The sequence below is a fragment of the Schistocerca nitens genome, chromosome 1 (assembly GCF_023898315.1).
Source record: "Schistocerca nitens isolate TAMUIC-IGC-003100 chromosome 1, iqSchNite1.1, whole genome shotgun sequence".
Classification (NCBI taxonomy): Eukaryota; Metazoa; Arthropoda; class Insecta; order Orthoptera; family Acrididae; genus Schistocerca; species Schistocerca nitens.
The window spans coordinates 631,002,615-631,018,659 of NC_064614.1; the positions used below are offsets into that span (position 1 = coordinate 631,002,615).

Sequence of the window (16,045 nt, forward strand, 5' to 3'; positions counted from 1 at the left end):
TCTAAGTTCTAGGGGACTGATGTTAAGTCCCATAGTGTTCAGAGCCATTTGAACCATTTATCCTCTGTGCCGTCGGTGGCCGAGGTGGATAGAGCGTCTGTCATGTAAGCAGCAGATTCAGGATTCGAGTCCCAGTCGGGGTATACATTTTCAACTGTCCCCGCTGATGTATATTAACGACTGTCGGCAGCGTACGGTCTTGATTTAATTACCATTTCACGCTACACAGCCAGTCTGAGTCGCATTTTTCGACAGTCTTCAGTTTTAGTCAGCCATCGACAGTTTGCTTGTGCATTAGTAGCTGGAGCCTTACAGAACACGACGCTCTTTAGTTTGCTTTTTGTAACAGTTGGACTTTTTGCTGTTTGTCCTTTCATGCCGGCCGGAGTGGCCGAGCGGTTCTAGGCACTACAGTCTGGAATCGCGCGACCGCTACGGTCGCAGGTTCGAATCCTGCCTCGGGCATGGATGTGTGTGATTTCCTTAGGTTAATTAGGTTTAAGTAGTTCAAAGTCTAGGGGACTGATGACCTCAGAAGTTAGGTCCCATAGTGCTCAGAGCCATTTGAACCCTTTGTCCTTTCATAAAGTTTCTCCGCAACGCTTGGAGAGATAGCTTCAAATACAGTAAAACTTGTGTTTACTGTACTTACGTGTTCGCTAATTATTTCTGCTCTTGTCCAGTTTCTCTGTGATGACAGCTGCTACACCACTGTGTAGCCCACCCCTCCTTACCATCGTGTGCGAAGTAGTACACAACTCTAACGAGGCCTAGTGTTATATACCAAGTTACCAGAACCATTGCATAACAACGCCCCAGCGACGTTGGGAGTACCTGCAGGTCCCTGGCGGTGACGGGCCCCTGCAGCGCGAGCCGGTGCAGCGTGAGGTTGGCGCTGGCGGCCTGCAGCGTGTCCTCGAGCTGCGCCTGCAGGCCGGGCGTGAGCACGCGCAGCTCGGCCAGGTCGACGCGCAGCCGCGACACCTGCTGGCGCACGCCCTCCCACTGGCCGCCGCGGCCCGTCGCCGCGTCGCTGTCGAACAGCTGCCGCAGCTGCAGCGCCTGGTACGCCGGCCGGCCCAGCTCGCACTCCCTGCCACACCGCGCACCTCACTGCAGCTGACACAGCCTGCAACTCCTATCCTTACACAGGAGTCTTACACACATGTAACGCTCTTGTTTTATTGCCGGTGCCCATTGATAAATACACAGGGCGATTGAGCTGCCCCTACCAATGGGTTTTATGCAACTCGCAATGCCTTTAAAAAGCACGCGCGAGATTTTTATATTCTCTCGCCCGCTACGTACAAACTATTAGTCCTACAGAAAAAATTGAACAACGCGTTTAACAGGAAATTTAATGTGGTTAAATTTTGTTTTCACTAAAGGCCATAGTTCTCGAATTATTCAAGAAAATCAAAACTGACCTTCCAATGCGTTGTTCCTGTAACTCGAAAGCCATGGCCTCCAGTGAAAGAGCATCTGTAGTGTCCCCTTTACAATATTCACCATTATCGAGGTGAAACATAAATAAAAAAGACCGTATGTGACTCAAAGTGAACTGCAAACACCGATTTATCTGCGAAAGGTAATAACACTAACTGTAAAAATATACAATATAGATCGATAGATGCAGAAAAGACATTATTTTTTTTGTATGAGATTGTAATGTGTAAGTAATTAAAAGATGTATTATTATCTTTGTAAGAGTATAAAACACAATGCAATGCTCGTTCTTCTGTCTAGTCTGTTTTGTTCTGTTCGTTCTGGTGTTAGCTGGAATAAGGTACGCAAGCTATTGTGCTGGGCTAGCATTTGTTTCTGTCGTAACGTAATTGCAAATATTTAATGGTGTAAAATGTGTCCTAGTAAGAATATATTTGTATAAAGTGATCTACGTGTGTTATTTCAAGAACCTACGCCACATTTATCTTATGAAAACAATATTTAATGAAAATTATTTAGCATGTTCCCAGCTGCTGCGGAGCGCGTAACAGTGATCTCTGACTGTTAACAATTAGCCGCCATTCCGCGGTACATTTAAAAAACATTTTTTCACAGCACAATGTCTGATAGCCGGAGCGGAAGAAATTATGTAAAAATATTCAGTGAGATTAATTGAAGGAATCCAGTGAAATAATTTTATTAAAACTTGTCTATTTTCTGTGATAGTAATAATTTCAGATCAGTGAACTGGAGCTGAGTAATACTACGCTATTGCATTTACAGTAATTTGTAGGGAGCCTGGCGCTCGATAAAACCAGATATAATACGTAATTGGCAACCTACGAAATTTATTATTTTGCTTATTATATCTCTTTTGTATTTTTTTGAAAGCTAAACGTAAAAACTATCTTCACTAAAAATCAGTAACAGATCACGATAAATCAAAGGACAAACAAATTTACTAGGAGAATGTTTCCTCTAAAATATATCAGTTACACATTTTTTTAAGAGATATAACACATCCCATTACAAAATTTAAGTACGAGGCTAGTTTTTTTAAGTAACTACCGTTCTGAAATTAAAAAAAAGACTTGCTAAGATATCTCAATAATTTTATTTTTACATGTAAGCCTGTACCTTAATTTAATCTTCTACATAATTTCCGTCAATATTGAGGCACTTGTCATAACGTTTTACCAGTTTCCGAACATCTTTCTCGTAGAAGTCTGCCGCCTGACTTGTTAACCACTTCATCACCACTGTTCTGACTTCGTCATCGTCTTGAAGCCAAATTGTTACGGGCGTTGAAACATGGGTGGCCTACGTCACACCAGAATCAAAGCAAAAGTCCATGGAATGGCGGCATTCAGATTCACCCAGTAAAGTGAAGTTTAAGCAAACAATTTCTGCCCGGAATATCATGTGCACAGCTTTTTGGGACAGAAAAGGAGCATTGCTTGTGGAATTTCTGCCTCGTAATGACACAATCAGTACAGCAGCTTACTGTAAGACATTGCACAATCTGCGCCGTTCAATTCAGAACAAAAGACGTGGCAAGTTGAGCAAGGGCATCGTTTTGCTGCAAGACAATGCCCGTCCGCATGTGGCGAATCAGACCAAAGATCTCATCACATCTTTTCGATGGGAAACTCTAGATCATCCTTCGTACAGCCCCGATCTTGCGGCGAGTGACTACCATCTGTTCCTGCACTTGAAGAAACACCTGGCGGTCAGCGTCTTCAAGACGATGAGGAAGTCAAAACAGTGGTGATGCAGTGGTTAACAAGTCAGGCGGAAGACTTCTATGAGGACGGTATTCAAAAACTGGTACAATGTTATGACAAGTGCCTCAATATTGACGGAAATTATGTAGAAAAATAGATTAAGGTACAGGCCTTCATGAAAAAATAAAATTATTGAAATATCTTAGGACATCTTTTTTTTAATTTCAAAACGGTACTTACTTAAAAAACACGCCTCGTACATTAAATTTCCTACAAAAAAGTTCTGTCGATGTTTTCTGGGAGACTAAAAGCTTGCGCATAACAAGCGAGGGAATACGAAAAGCGGTAGCGTTCTCGCTTCCCACGCCCGGGTTCCCGGGTTCGATTCCCGGCGGGGTCAGGGATTTTCTCTGCTTCGTGATGGCTGGGTGTTGTGTGCTGTCGTTAGGTTAGTTAGGTTTAAGTAGTTCTAAGTTCTAGGGGACTTATGACCACAGCAGTTGAGTCCCATAGTGCTCAGAGCCATTTTTGAATACGAAAATCTCGCGAGTGCTTTTTGAAGGCGTTGCGGGTTGCGTAGATCCATAGGTAGAGGCAGATGAGTCATGCTTGCTGAACTTTCGTCACCCTGACCCAGCTCTCAAGCAAAAAATTAAATCTCTTTTCAGTGATACAGAAAAGGAATGCTAAGGAAGATCCACAGGAGGGTGTTTGGATTAGGGTATTTTTGCCATCACAAGATGTCACTCAACCGCGACAGACTAAAAAGTCCCGCCAACAGAGTTACGATTGCGGCAGCACGATTCCGTGAGAGCACCGCGACACCAACACTGGCACCAGTCAGCTTGCGAGGCAAGCTAGACACTGGACAGAACTGGGAGTACGACCTAGGAACTAAGGAACTAAATACCAAAAACAAAGCAGAACTGCTGCCAGGGCTGTCATGAAGTAATCTGTAGAGCTTACACTGACGTGACAAAAATCATGGTATAGCGATATGCACATATACAGATGGCGATATTATCATGTACGCAAGTTATAAAAGGGCAGTACTCAGGTGATTCATGGAAAGGTTTCCGACATGATTATGGCCACACTGTGAACGAGGAATGGTAGTTGGAGCTAGACGTATGGGGAATTCCATTTCGGAAAACGTTAGGAATTCAATATTCTGAGAGACGCAGTGTCAAGATGTTCCGAGAATACGATATTTCAGACATCATCTCTCACTACGGATAACGCAGTGTCCTTCGGCCTTCACTTAACGACCGAGAGCAACGGCGTCTGGATAGGGTTGTCACTGCTAACAGACAGGCAACAGTGACTGGCACAACCGCAGAAATCAATGTGGGACATAGGACGAACGTATCCATGAAAACTGTGCGGCGAAATTTGGCGTTAATGGACTATGGCTGCAGACGACCGATTCGAGTGCCTTTGCTGACAGCACGACATCGCCTGCAGCGCCTCACCTGGGGCCCTATTCTGTATCTTTCCTCCATTGTGCCGATCGTTTCGGTACTCAAAGCACCGAATGGTCTAGTACTCGAATTAGAGTCCCATCATTATTCAGTATGCATTTCGGTAGCGATGCCGTTCGGGTCTACAGAATCGAAGCGCTGTTGTCGGTTCGCGTCGCGCAAGCCAATCAAAAGCAAGCTGCAGCACATCCGCACATGCGCACTGGAGCGCGTACAGCGCCACGAACACAAAGCGGCTAGCAGACGACACAGGCGCGCTATTCTTCGCAGTACCGAACTTGCGTTTTCGCAGTACGAAGTGTTGCTACAATACCAGCGGGAATGTCGAACGAAAATGATTTCACCACCGAAACGAACCAACTACACCGATCGATATGAACGATACAGAATAGGACCCCTGGGCTCGTGACCATATCGTTAGGACCGTATACTACTAGACACCCGTGGCCTGATCAGATGAGTCCCGACTTCAGCTGATTAGAGCTGGTGGTAGGGTTCGAGTGTGGCGTGGACCCGACGAAGCCATAGAGCCAGGTTGTCAACAATGCACTGTACAAGCTGGTGGTGGCTCCAGTTTATGTTTGGCTACTTGGAGACCATCTGCAGTCATTCATGGACTTCATGTTCCCAAACAACGATGAAACATTTATGGATGCGCCATGCCACTGCGCCGCAGTAGTTTGCGAGTGGTTTGAAGAACATTCTGGACAGTTCGAGCGAATAATTTGGCCACCCGGATCGAACCATGGAACATTTATGAGACATAATCGAGAGGTCAGTTCGTGCAGAAAATCATGCATCGGGAACACTTTTGCAATTATGAACGGCTATAGAGGCAGCATGGCTCAGTATTTCTGCAGGGGACTTCCAACGACTAGTAGAATCCTTGTCAAGTCGACCTCCTGCACTACACCGGGATGAAGGTCCGACACCATATTAGGAGGTATGCTACGACTTTTGTCATGTCAGTGTAGATATCACTTGTAACACTGTGTGAGCGATGTGTTGAGAGGCGGCTAGGTACTCACTGCAACACGTCCTTGAGCGGCACGTCGAGGCTGGCGTTGGAGCCGGCGACGTTGCGGAAGAAGCCGCCCGCGGGGAAGAGTACGCCGGGCCGGTCGAGCAGGCGCGACAGCTGCGGGTAGTCGGGCGCGCTGAAGAGCGGCCGGCACGCCAGCACCTCGCCGTGCGCGCCCAGCGCGAACGCCACCAGCGTCACCGCCCACAGCACGACCGACAGCGCGCTCGCCGTCGCCACCGCCCTGTGCAAAACTCCCGCTCAGCTTCCAGCTTCCCCCAGTTCACCAACGTACACAGCGCGAATAAAAATTATTAGACTATTAAGCCAGGCTGAACAGTTGCTGCCTCGTGATGACTGGGTGTTGTGTGTTGTCCTTAGGTTAGTTAGGTTTAAGTAGTTCTAAGTTCTAGGGGACTGATGACCATAGATGTTAAGTCTCATAGTGCTCAGAGCTATTTGAACCAGCCATTTTTAAACAGTTGCCTACTAGGCATGCACTCTAAGAAGTGGAAACACTCCCTTTTCTGAAACTTCCTGGCACATTAAAACTGTGTGCCGGACCGAGACTCGAACTCGGAACCTTTGCCTTTCGCGGGCAAGTGCTCTAACATCTGAGCTACCGAATCACAGCTTTACTTCTGCCAGTACATCTCCTACCTTCCAAAGTTTACAGCTCTCCAGAAGGTAGGAGACGAGGTACTGGCAGAAGTAAAGCTGTGAGGACGGGGCTTGAGTCGTGCTTGGGTAGCTCAGATGTTAGAGCACTTGTCTGCGAAAGGTAAAGGTCCCGAGTTCGAGTCTCTGTCCGGCACACAGTTTTAATGTGGCAGGAAGTTTCATATCAGCGCACACTCCGCTGCAGAGTGAAAATCTCATTCTGGAAACTCCCTTTTCTAACAGTAACTATTCTGCTGACGTCGGGAAAAATAAAGAAACCTCATTCTCCTCTGTCTCACCTAGCTGCATGAGACTATAGACCGGCAAGAGCTAACCATGCGGCAACCGCCAACAAAATACATTTATTTCATCTCAGTTGTATGACAAGATTTTAAACATGGCTGCAGCAGCAACTGTTAAAATTCTTCACAATAAAGGATGACAGCCAAAAACAGTTGCAGGATAGAATTTTTTTTATTAAAATTCTTGACCAATGTTTTTTGTGTGGTGGTGCTGAAGTCTGATCAACTTCGTTGATTTTTACTTCTGTAGGGAATGGAAGGGGTAAAAATTTTCTCTTTATTTATTTATTCTTCTTTCAGCTTTAGTTTGGGCACACAGAAGGGTCCTTTAACTCGCTGCTTTTGGTGTGTGTTTGAAAACATGTGTGTAGAAGTGCTAAAGGACGATATGTCCTTAAATTACGGAGAATTACGTTGGGATATCATTTACGGAGGCTCAAATACTATCGCCTTCGGTACTTTATATTTATGGTTGCGTAAGGGTTCTACCACACCTACTGTTGTGAGTTGTGGTGTACTGTCACGTATCATGTCCAACTTCCGAAATAAGGTTCGTGCCTTCTCCTTGACCTTGTCTGAGAGGTAAGATTCGCTTAAGGCTCGATGAATGTCATGATTGCGGATCCACCATTGGGCTCCTGTGATCCATCGTAGGCATCTGCTTTGTACAACCTGTAGCTTCTTGTAGTTAGTGGCACACGTAGTACCCCAAGAGGTCGATCCATACAAAATAGATGGTTCGACTGTGGCATGGTACAACTGGAGTTTCGTGCGTTGTCTGAGGTATGAGCTCTTCAGAAATGGGAGGAGAGCTCCCAGCATTTTGCGGCCAGACGTCTTCTTCTCCATAATGTGATGACTATACAACAGTTTGGCGTCCAGATGCACTCCCAGGTATTTTACAGTTGTTGCCCAGGGGAGTGGCTGGTCTGATATCCGTAGGCGTTCATTGACGATGGGTCTCCGACGTGTGAATACAATAACTTTGGTTTTCTCTGCATTGACCGTTATTTTGTTCATGTGGGACCAGTGGGCCACTAAATCTAGTTGGCGCTGCATTCGTGTGACGAGGTGGTCCATTCTGGTGCCTGCAGTCAGGAGCGCTGTGTCGTCGGCATAGAAACTGGCAGTAACATGTGGCACCGTCGGGAGGTCGTTAATATATAAATTAAACAGCAGTGGAGATATGACCGATCCTTGTGGAAGTCCTTCAAGGACAGGCCGTGTTGTTGAATTCTTGTCGTCAATGCGAACATATAATCTGCGATCCTGAAGAAAATTATCGAGAAGTTTTAAGTAGCAGTCTGGTAGGGGAGTGGTACGTCGGAGCTTGACGATCAAGTTGCGTCGCCATACTTTATCGTAAGCCTTCTCTATATCGAGAAATACTCCAATAGTATGTCGTTTCTTGTTGAAATTGTCTTGGATAGATTCCGTGATGCGCAGTAGTTGTAACTCAGCCGATAGCTTCGCCTGGAAGCCAAACTGCTCCGGTCGGATGATGTTGTGTGCCACAAGGATGTCCAGCATGCGTTTCAGTAGGACACGTTCCAGTACCTTTCCCATCGTCGGCAGTAAACTTATGGGTCTGTAGCTGTCAGGGTGTGAGAGATCCTTGCCCGGGTTTGGTATTGGCACTATTCTGGCAATCTTCCATGCCTCTGGGAAGTATCCAGTCCTGAGGCAGCTGTTCACTGTCCGGGTGAGAAGCACAACAGGCTTTCTCGGGAGGTGTTTCAATTACGTATTGCTGATTCTATCTGCTCCAGGTGAGGTGTGTTTGCTATACTTGATAATCCTCCGAATTTCCTCCGGCGTTGTCAGCCGGGGCATAGCGTTAGTCGGGGCGTCCCGAATAGCTTCCCATTCCGCCGCTGTGTCCTCCTCTGCACGGTGGAGTGCATCATCTCCATCCTCCGTGGTGGGCGTAGTCATCTGTTGTTGGTATGTGTCCGCATACAGCTCCGCCTGCGCCAGTGAGTCGTACAAGAGGCCATGGGGTCCTCGAATTGCCCTTTTGGGGGGCTGTTGCTGTCGGAGACTTTTAACTATTCGCCATTCATCTTTGGTGCGTAATAGAAAGTTGTCCATTTTGAGTTCCCACGTGTGTTGCTTCCAGTTCTGAACCTTCCGCCGGAGTTCTCGGGTTAGTCTGTGAGTCTCCCGTCTACTCTACGTTTCAGGCTATTATTTACGGAGTAAATTCATAATATTGGAGCACGAGAAGAACTCAGCACTAAGTCCGGTGTATACAAAATTACTTGTAACGACTGCCCAAACTATTACATAGGGCAGACAGGTAGACCCATTAAAGTTAGGTATAAAGAACACATGTTAGGTAAAAATGGGGAAAACGTATATAATTCCACCTTTGCTGAACATCTACGGCTCTTACGGCACACGCCAAGTGAACTGGACGACGTAGAGCTGCTTCATGAAGCTAATAAAGGTTACAAACTAGACTTGCTCGAAGAATTAGAGATTTTTAAGCATCTGTCTCTAAAAGATGGTTTTGTTCTTAATGAACAGGTGCAGCTTCGAAACAAAAATTTTTTAGACAGTTTCAAACCCCTCATTGCCTTAATGTAATTTAGTCTGGCTGACTAGTAGTTATTTTCTTGCTTGTTGATGCCGGTGAAATGCGCTTTTCCTATCTTGTTGGGATTCTAAGTATTGTGATGTTTGTTAGTTATGAATTTTAATGTGTATGTGTGGTTAAATGACTACTATGTTTTATTCATAATGACAGATGGTTTCGTTTTATTATAACATTTTGGTTGTTTCGCTAGTATGTATTTCATGCCTACGTTACGCGAGTCTCTCGCGAATTACACTTGTGCCCTCTCTCGTTAGATGTTACAAGCGCAAGCTTTATCCGTTTGACACTAGGACACAGGTAAATTTGGTTCTATATTTTTATTTTACATAAATGTCTTTAATTGGCCTGATACGTTTTATTATTAAGACAGAGTTTGAATTAACACAACCTTTAATAATTTTTGATGCGCTTATGTATGTATTTATGGATTTTAATATACGTGAGTCTTGCACATGCATGTGCCCTCTCGCGGCGAAACAATCTGCCTTAGTGCTTTCACACTCGTGTCTCAATAGTTCATAGGCGTAGTAACGGTGTTAAACTGTTCGCTATGATTCTGTGCCCATTACACATGTTGTACAAATGGAGATGATGTTTTAAATTACTGACGACGCCTTTGGCATAATTGTTTTATTATTCTCCATGGCATGATGTAATTTTAGTAAGTACTAAAGATTTTGTGCCTGTATTACTTTAGTAATTTCACTGTTACTTAAGCTTCTGTTTCTCACTTTCGTTGATGGGGCAGTTGCCCCCCTCCGACATAAACACTCCCATCACAGCACAAGACATTAAACTTTTCCTCCGGTCCAAACGCAACACGGCCCCTGGTCACGACTGTGTCACCTACCGTCACCTTCGCGAAAGCCCCTATTCCTTCCTGACTGTCCTCGCCAATCTCTATAATGTCGTCCTCTCTACTGGCTTCTACCCTGACCTGTGGAAGACCTCCCGCGTCCTCTTATTCCTCAAACCCAACAAACCCCCTTCTGCCGCCTCTTCCTATCGTCCCATCTGCCTCACCTCCGTCTTCAGTAAGGTCTTTGAATCCATCCTCTCCCGCCGTATCCATCAGCACCTTGCTCACCACCACCTCCTCCCCCTTACCCAGTGTGGCTTCCGACCCTCCTTCTCTGCTGACGACCAACTCCTCAACCTTGTTCACCTTCTGTCCCTCCAGCTCAACTCCCGTCGCTCCGCCATTTTTGTTTCCCTTGACCTCCAAAATGCCTATGACCGTGTATGGCATCCCGGTCTCCTCTTTAAACTCCAAACCTACGCCCTGCCTATCAATTTTGTCCGTCTGGTCGCTTCCTTCCTATCGCACCGTCCTTCCTATGTCACCCTCCAGAACACCAACTCCCGTATCTTTTATCCCACGGCTGGTGTCCCCCAGGGTTCTGTCCTCTCCCCTCTCCTTTATCTCTTGTATACAGCTGATATGCCCAAGCCACCCTCACCAGTCCACCTTCTCCAGTATGCTGATGACACCGCCTTCCTGGCTCTCTATCCTACCCTTCAACGGTCTCAACGTACCCTCCAAACCCTACTTAACCAGTTCACCACTTGGTGTAACCAGTGGTTCCTCCGTCTCAACCCCTCCAAAACCCAGGCAATCATCATAGGCCGCACCACTCGCTCCTTCCGCCTCCATGATTTCTACCTCACCCTTTATGGTCGTCCTATCCAACTCACCTCCACCCTGAAATACCTTGGCCTCACCCTTGACCGCCACCTCACCTGGACCCCTCATCTCCTGACCATCCAGCAGAAAGCCCATTTCCGCCTCCGCCTTCTGAAACTCCTGTCTGGCCGGACATGGGGCTTGCATCCTTCTACCATCCTCCACACCTACAAATCCCTCATCCGTCCTATCCTCTGTTATGCCAGCGTTGCCTGGATCTCCGCCCCCACCCGCTTTTACAAGGCCCTCGAAATCCTTGAACGCCATGCACTCCACCTTGCCTTCCGTATCCGCCTTCCTTCCCCCACACGGCTCCTGTATGAACTGATCCCCTTCCCCCACCTCCTCCTGTTCCTTCAACATCTCCGCATCCTTTACATTGTTCGCAGGCTTGATCCCCCCCACCCTCTGGTTTCCTCCTTGCTCTCCACCCCCCGCCCGTTGCCGCGCCTCTATCGCTGTATCCCTCCCTCTCTCCACCTCCACACCCTCCATCTCCTTCATCAGGGCAACTTCCAACGCCTCCCCCTCCCGGATGACGAACTTCGCCGTGACATCTACCCTTCCTTCCAACTATAGCCTGGCCTTGTTCCCCCCACTCCCCAGGGCCCCCTTTTCCTCTTTCCTCCTTCTCCAAGAGCGGATTTTCCTCCGTCCCCCCCCCCCCCCTCCCCTGAGACCCTGCACCCCATATTTGCCTCTCTCCTTCCCACATCCCTCCCTACCTGGCCCTCTTCCGCGCGCCCCCCGCTCACCTCCCCCATCTCTTCCCCTCCCTCCCTTCTCCAGGTCTCCCTCATCTCCTAGCGCCTGGCAGATCCTCTGTGTTGCTCTTCATCAGTGTGCCACATCAGTGTTGTTTAGTGCTGTTTCTCGTGTGCGTCAAGAGGTGTGTTTTAATTGTAGCCTGCCTTGAGGTTCGCCGCCAGTGTTAAGTTATGTGCTATGCCGTCCGTCGCTACCTTTATGCTCCAGTCTTACTGTGCCTTGTGTTCTTTTAACCGTCGCAGTGTGTGGCTTTTTATGTGTGCTACTTTTAAACAGTTTTTTCTCTCCATTTTACAGTCACCCCGTTTTTTTGTCTATTGCCTTCCATGATGTTCCCCTTTTTTATATCTATGTTCACCTTATTCTCTCCTTTGCTGTTTTTAAATGTCTTCTATTGTTTTGTTCTATGTCTTTCGGCTGAAGAGCAGCGCCTATGCTGCTGCCAGCCCGCCCCGATGGCGAATTGAAATACAATAAAGGAAAAAAAAAACTTTCGTTGATATGGCTTTTCTAATGAATGTGTCTTTCTGTTCAGGAAGTTTTACTTCTGATGGTCAAGAATTTTAATAAAAAAAATTCTATCCTGCAACTGTTTTTGGCTGTCAGTTGTATGACTATTTAGCGTCAGTGAGCTGGCGATTTGAGTGATTGGTACTGGCTTCAAGTTTCCAGGATGGTACGCCACTAGGAAGACAGAGACGACTGCAAGACTGCTGTTGGGTCAAACTGAGGCCAGTGACAAGGGCAGCAAAGAGAACGACTTTGTGCATGCCCTAAGCAGAGGCACAGACAGGGCAGCAGCACAGCCTACATTATGTCATCTCGAGCAGGAATCACTGGCGGTGAGTAGCTGTGCAGCAGGACGTGGGAGAAGAGTAAGCTCCAGGAAATTGGTCGCAGCGCCTCAACAGGTATCAGTCTCCCGATCTCTCTCTCCCTCCCTCTCCCTCTCTCTCTCTCTCTCTCTCTCTCTCTCTCTCTCTCTCTCTCTGTCTCCCGGGGAGACAAGACGAGATTATACCCAACGTAGAAGAGAGAGCACGCCTGAAAAACTTATTTATTGTTTTGGCAGTTTGAGACAACATTATAGTTCTTCCTCGCATCGTAGCTTCCGAAGTCTCCTATCTTTCTAATCTCCTGTCTGCGAATTCCCCTCTACATCTACATCTACATGAGTACTCTGCAAGTCACATTTAAGTGCCTGGCAGAGGGTTCATCGAACCACCTTCACAATTCTCTATTATTACAATCTCGTACAGGGCGCGGAAAGAATGAAAACCTAAATATTTCCGTACGAGCTCTGATTTCCCTTATTTTATCGTGGTGACCGTTCCTCCATATGTAGGTCGGTGTCAACAAAATATTTTCGCATTCGGAGGAGAAAGTTTGTGATTCGAATTTCGTGAGAAGATTCCGTCGCAACGGAAAACGCCTTTCTTTTAATGATGTCCAACCCAGATCTGTATCATTTCTAAGACACTCTCTCCCATATTTCGCGATACTACAAAACGTGCTGCCTTTCTTTGAACTCCGTCAGTCCTATCTGGTAAGGATCGCACACCGCGCAACAGTATTCTAAACGAGGACGGACAAGCGTAGTGTAGGCAGTCAACTTAGTAGGCGTAGCTCTTCTTACTCCCTCTTCCCATGTTGCTATCAGGCGTCCTCTTCTTCTATTATTTGGGATTCGTTCCATCATTTTCTTAAGCCACCTCTCCTCCCCCAATCGGCGTACATGCCCAAAGAATCTCAGTCGTTTTTCTTCTGTTGTATCCAGTACAGTGCTGCCCAGGTTCATTCTCTTGCGTATTCAGTTTTAATTTCATCCCGTACTCTTCACCTAAAGCAACACCTCCAAAATGTCACCTCCATTGACAATGAATTCCTTTTAGTTTTCCCAGTTATTTCACGTGTTTCTGCTGCATACATTGCTCTACCTTCTACAATAATTTTATATACCCTAATCTTTGTTTCTGATCTAATATCTGTGCTCGATAAAGCGTCATTTTATTGTCTGATTGCTTGGGTACTTTGCCAATTGCGGTTCTTACTTCAGCTCTTACTGGATCTATCTTCTTTAATAACGACCCCCAAATATTTTTAAGACTCAGCATACCTTTCTATCGCCGGCCGGTGTGGCCGAGCGGTTCTAGGCGCTACAGTCTGGAACCGCGCGACCGCTACGACCGCAGGTTCGAATCCTGCCTCGGGCATGGGTGTGTGTGATGTCCTTAGGTTAGTTAGGTTTAAGTAGTTCTAAGTTCTAGGGGACTTATGACCTAAGATGTTGAGTCCCATAGTGCTCAGAGCCATTTTTTTCAAATCCTGCCTCGGGCACGGACGTGCGTGATGTGCTTAGGTTAGTTCTGTTTAAGTAGTTCTAAGTTCTAGGGGACTGATAACCTCAGCAGTTAAGTCCCATAGTGCTCAGAGCCATTTGAACCATACCTTACTATCCCAAAATATTACGTCACGTTTCACCCACTCCTATGTTAGACAAATACTCCGTTTTCTTTAAATTAATCGTTAAATACCATTTATGATATTCTTTGTGCAACTTTACAACCATTTAGTTCATGTCATATTAATCCACTACAAAAATGACTTGGTCATCAACAAAATGGAAAGCGAATAGCTTTTCACAATTTATTGACACACGCATAATACGGCATGAATGTTTCCATAACCAGAAGGCAGAATTCAAGTACATTTTCATTAATGTAGATGCCATCGCGTGTCCTTGTTGCAACCCTTTTGTCATTGGGATTTCTCCAGATACTTTTGTATGTATTTTAATTATGCAAGTTGTGCCACTATATGAAGCTCTAACAGCTTGAACATACAGTATAAACGACTCACTCCACACTACAGCCCACAATTTATTGAGGAGAATGAGATCATAGGCTTTCTTAAAATCAATGAAAACATGTGGGCCTCCAGATTCCTGGCTAGTCTTTCTTGCACCAGCTGTTTTAGGAAAAACATATTGTCTCTGCATGTTATTTAGGCATGGTAGCGATTCCGTTCCTCTTCATCCATAGTCTGTGATACTATCCTCCCATTTGTAAATTTCCCGTATAATCAAGAGACTGAATTTCTTACAGTCACTATTTTATCGTTGACACTTTTTTTCCGTTGCCGTTTTTATTTGGGTTATATATGTATGATATCTTTCGCCCCTCTAGTAATTGTTTCCCCCTTACGCACCGATTGAAAGCATAGGTACTAAACACCAGAAGTTTATCTAGTCCATTTTTGAATAATTCGATGGGCAATCCAGTCCATTTGGATCTGAAGGTCGTCCATTCTTCATAGTCATAAGCACGTTTTTCAGCTATTCAGGCATAATTATTTCGTCATAAAATCTATACAATATAAATGACTCATCGTTGTCATTTACAAAGAACACTGGACGGTTTTCATTAAACATATTCCAATAATACTTCCTCCATCCTTCCAATGGAACTAAGGTGTCTCGAATTTTTAATGTTCTGTTACGAGTACATTGTAGAGATTTCAGCGCTCTCCATGCGTCACGGCTTTGTCCACCTCCGATGTACTGAATACTGATCAATGGGTCTACATTCCGAAACGCAGTTTTGACAGTCTGAGACTATCCCCCTTAGTCGCATAGTCTGCTGACAATTTTTCCGGAAATAATGTACAGGGTACACGTACGTGCATACCACAACCTCCAATTGCAACGTTGAAAGTGTTTAGATCGTCGCCATTTGTACCTCATGTGCGATCCTTGCACAACACATCACACGTCGAGGTGGTGCTTTGCTTGGCGACAAGTCCTCTCCAGCATGTCTGTTGCGAATGTTGGCACAAAGCATCTTCTCACTTCTCCATTCCAGTCGTCCAGTTGCAAGCGGGGTACGACGAATCTTAACTAGAAGAAACCGCATACAGAGAAATGGGGAAACTGGCATGTACTATTTCTGCACCAAATCAGCGATCAACAGGACTACCTGACAAATATCGATTTATGTGCTACCAGCCACTGGTACGAGAACATGAAGGCGCCTCAACGTGTTCTCCTCCTCATCCCTGAGTTAAAGTGTTAGGAATTCATCATTCCCAGATATAAATGTCGTTCAGAAATAGTAGGAGCCACCCTTACTTGATTATTGTCTTCCAGATTTGCAACGTTTTGTCTTCTTTGACAGGTCTGCATTTCGTAAGATGTACGTATTTAAAACGCAAAGAAAGATGTCCTAATTCTTGGACATTTTTACATGTTGAGAGCACAATATAATGAAACTAACATGACGAGTGCCTTTTGACACGAAAGTAAGTTGTAACAAATTTGTGTTCATGATATAAATTAAACAGAAGTCATTATTCATTCTTTTAT

At 45.7% G+C, this 16,045-nt stretch overlaps 1 protein-coding gene across 4 annotated transcripts in view; it reads right to left on the reverse strand.

The window, feature by feature from the left end:
* Positions 1-16,045, reverse strand: part of LOC126257721 (uncharacterized) — a 152,936-nt gene that overhangs the window by 32,049 nt on the left and 104,842 nt on the right. For all 4 annotated transcript variants that reach the window (XR_007546469.1, XM_049955584.1, XM_049955586.1 and 1 more), the window contains exons 9-10: positions 5,680-5,916; positions 835-1,093 (exon numbers count right to left, since the gene is read on the reverse strand). Coding sequence is in view for 3 of the 4 variants with exons in the window: in XM_049955584.1 (XP_049811541.1) it covers positions 835-1,093; positions 5,680-5,916 (496 nt within the window). In the remaining variant the exon portion in view is untranslated. The remainder of the gene's footprint in view (positions 1-834; positions 1,094-5,679; positions 5,917-16,045) is intronic.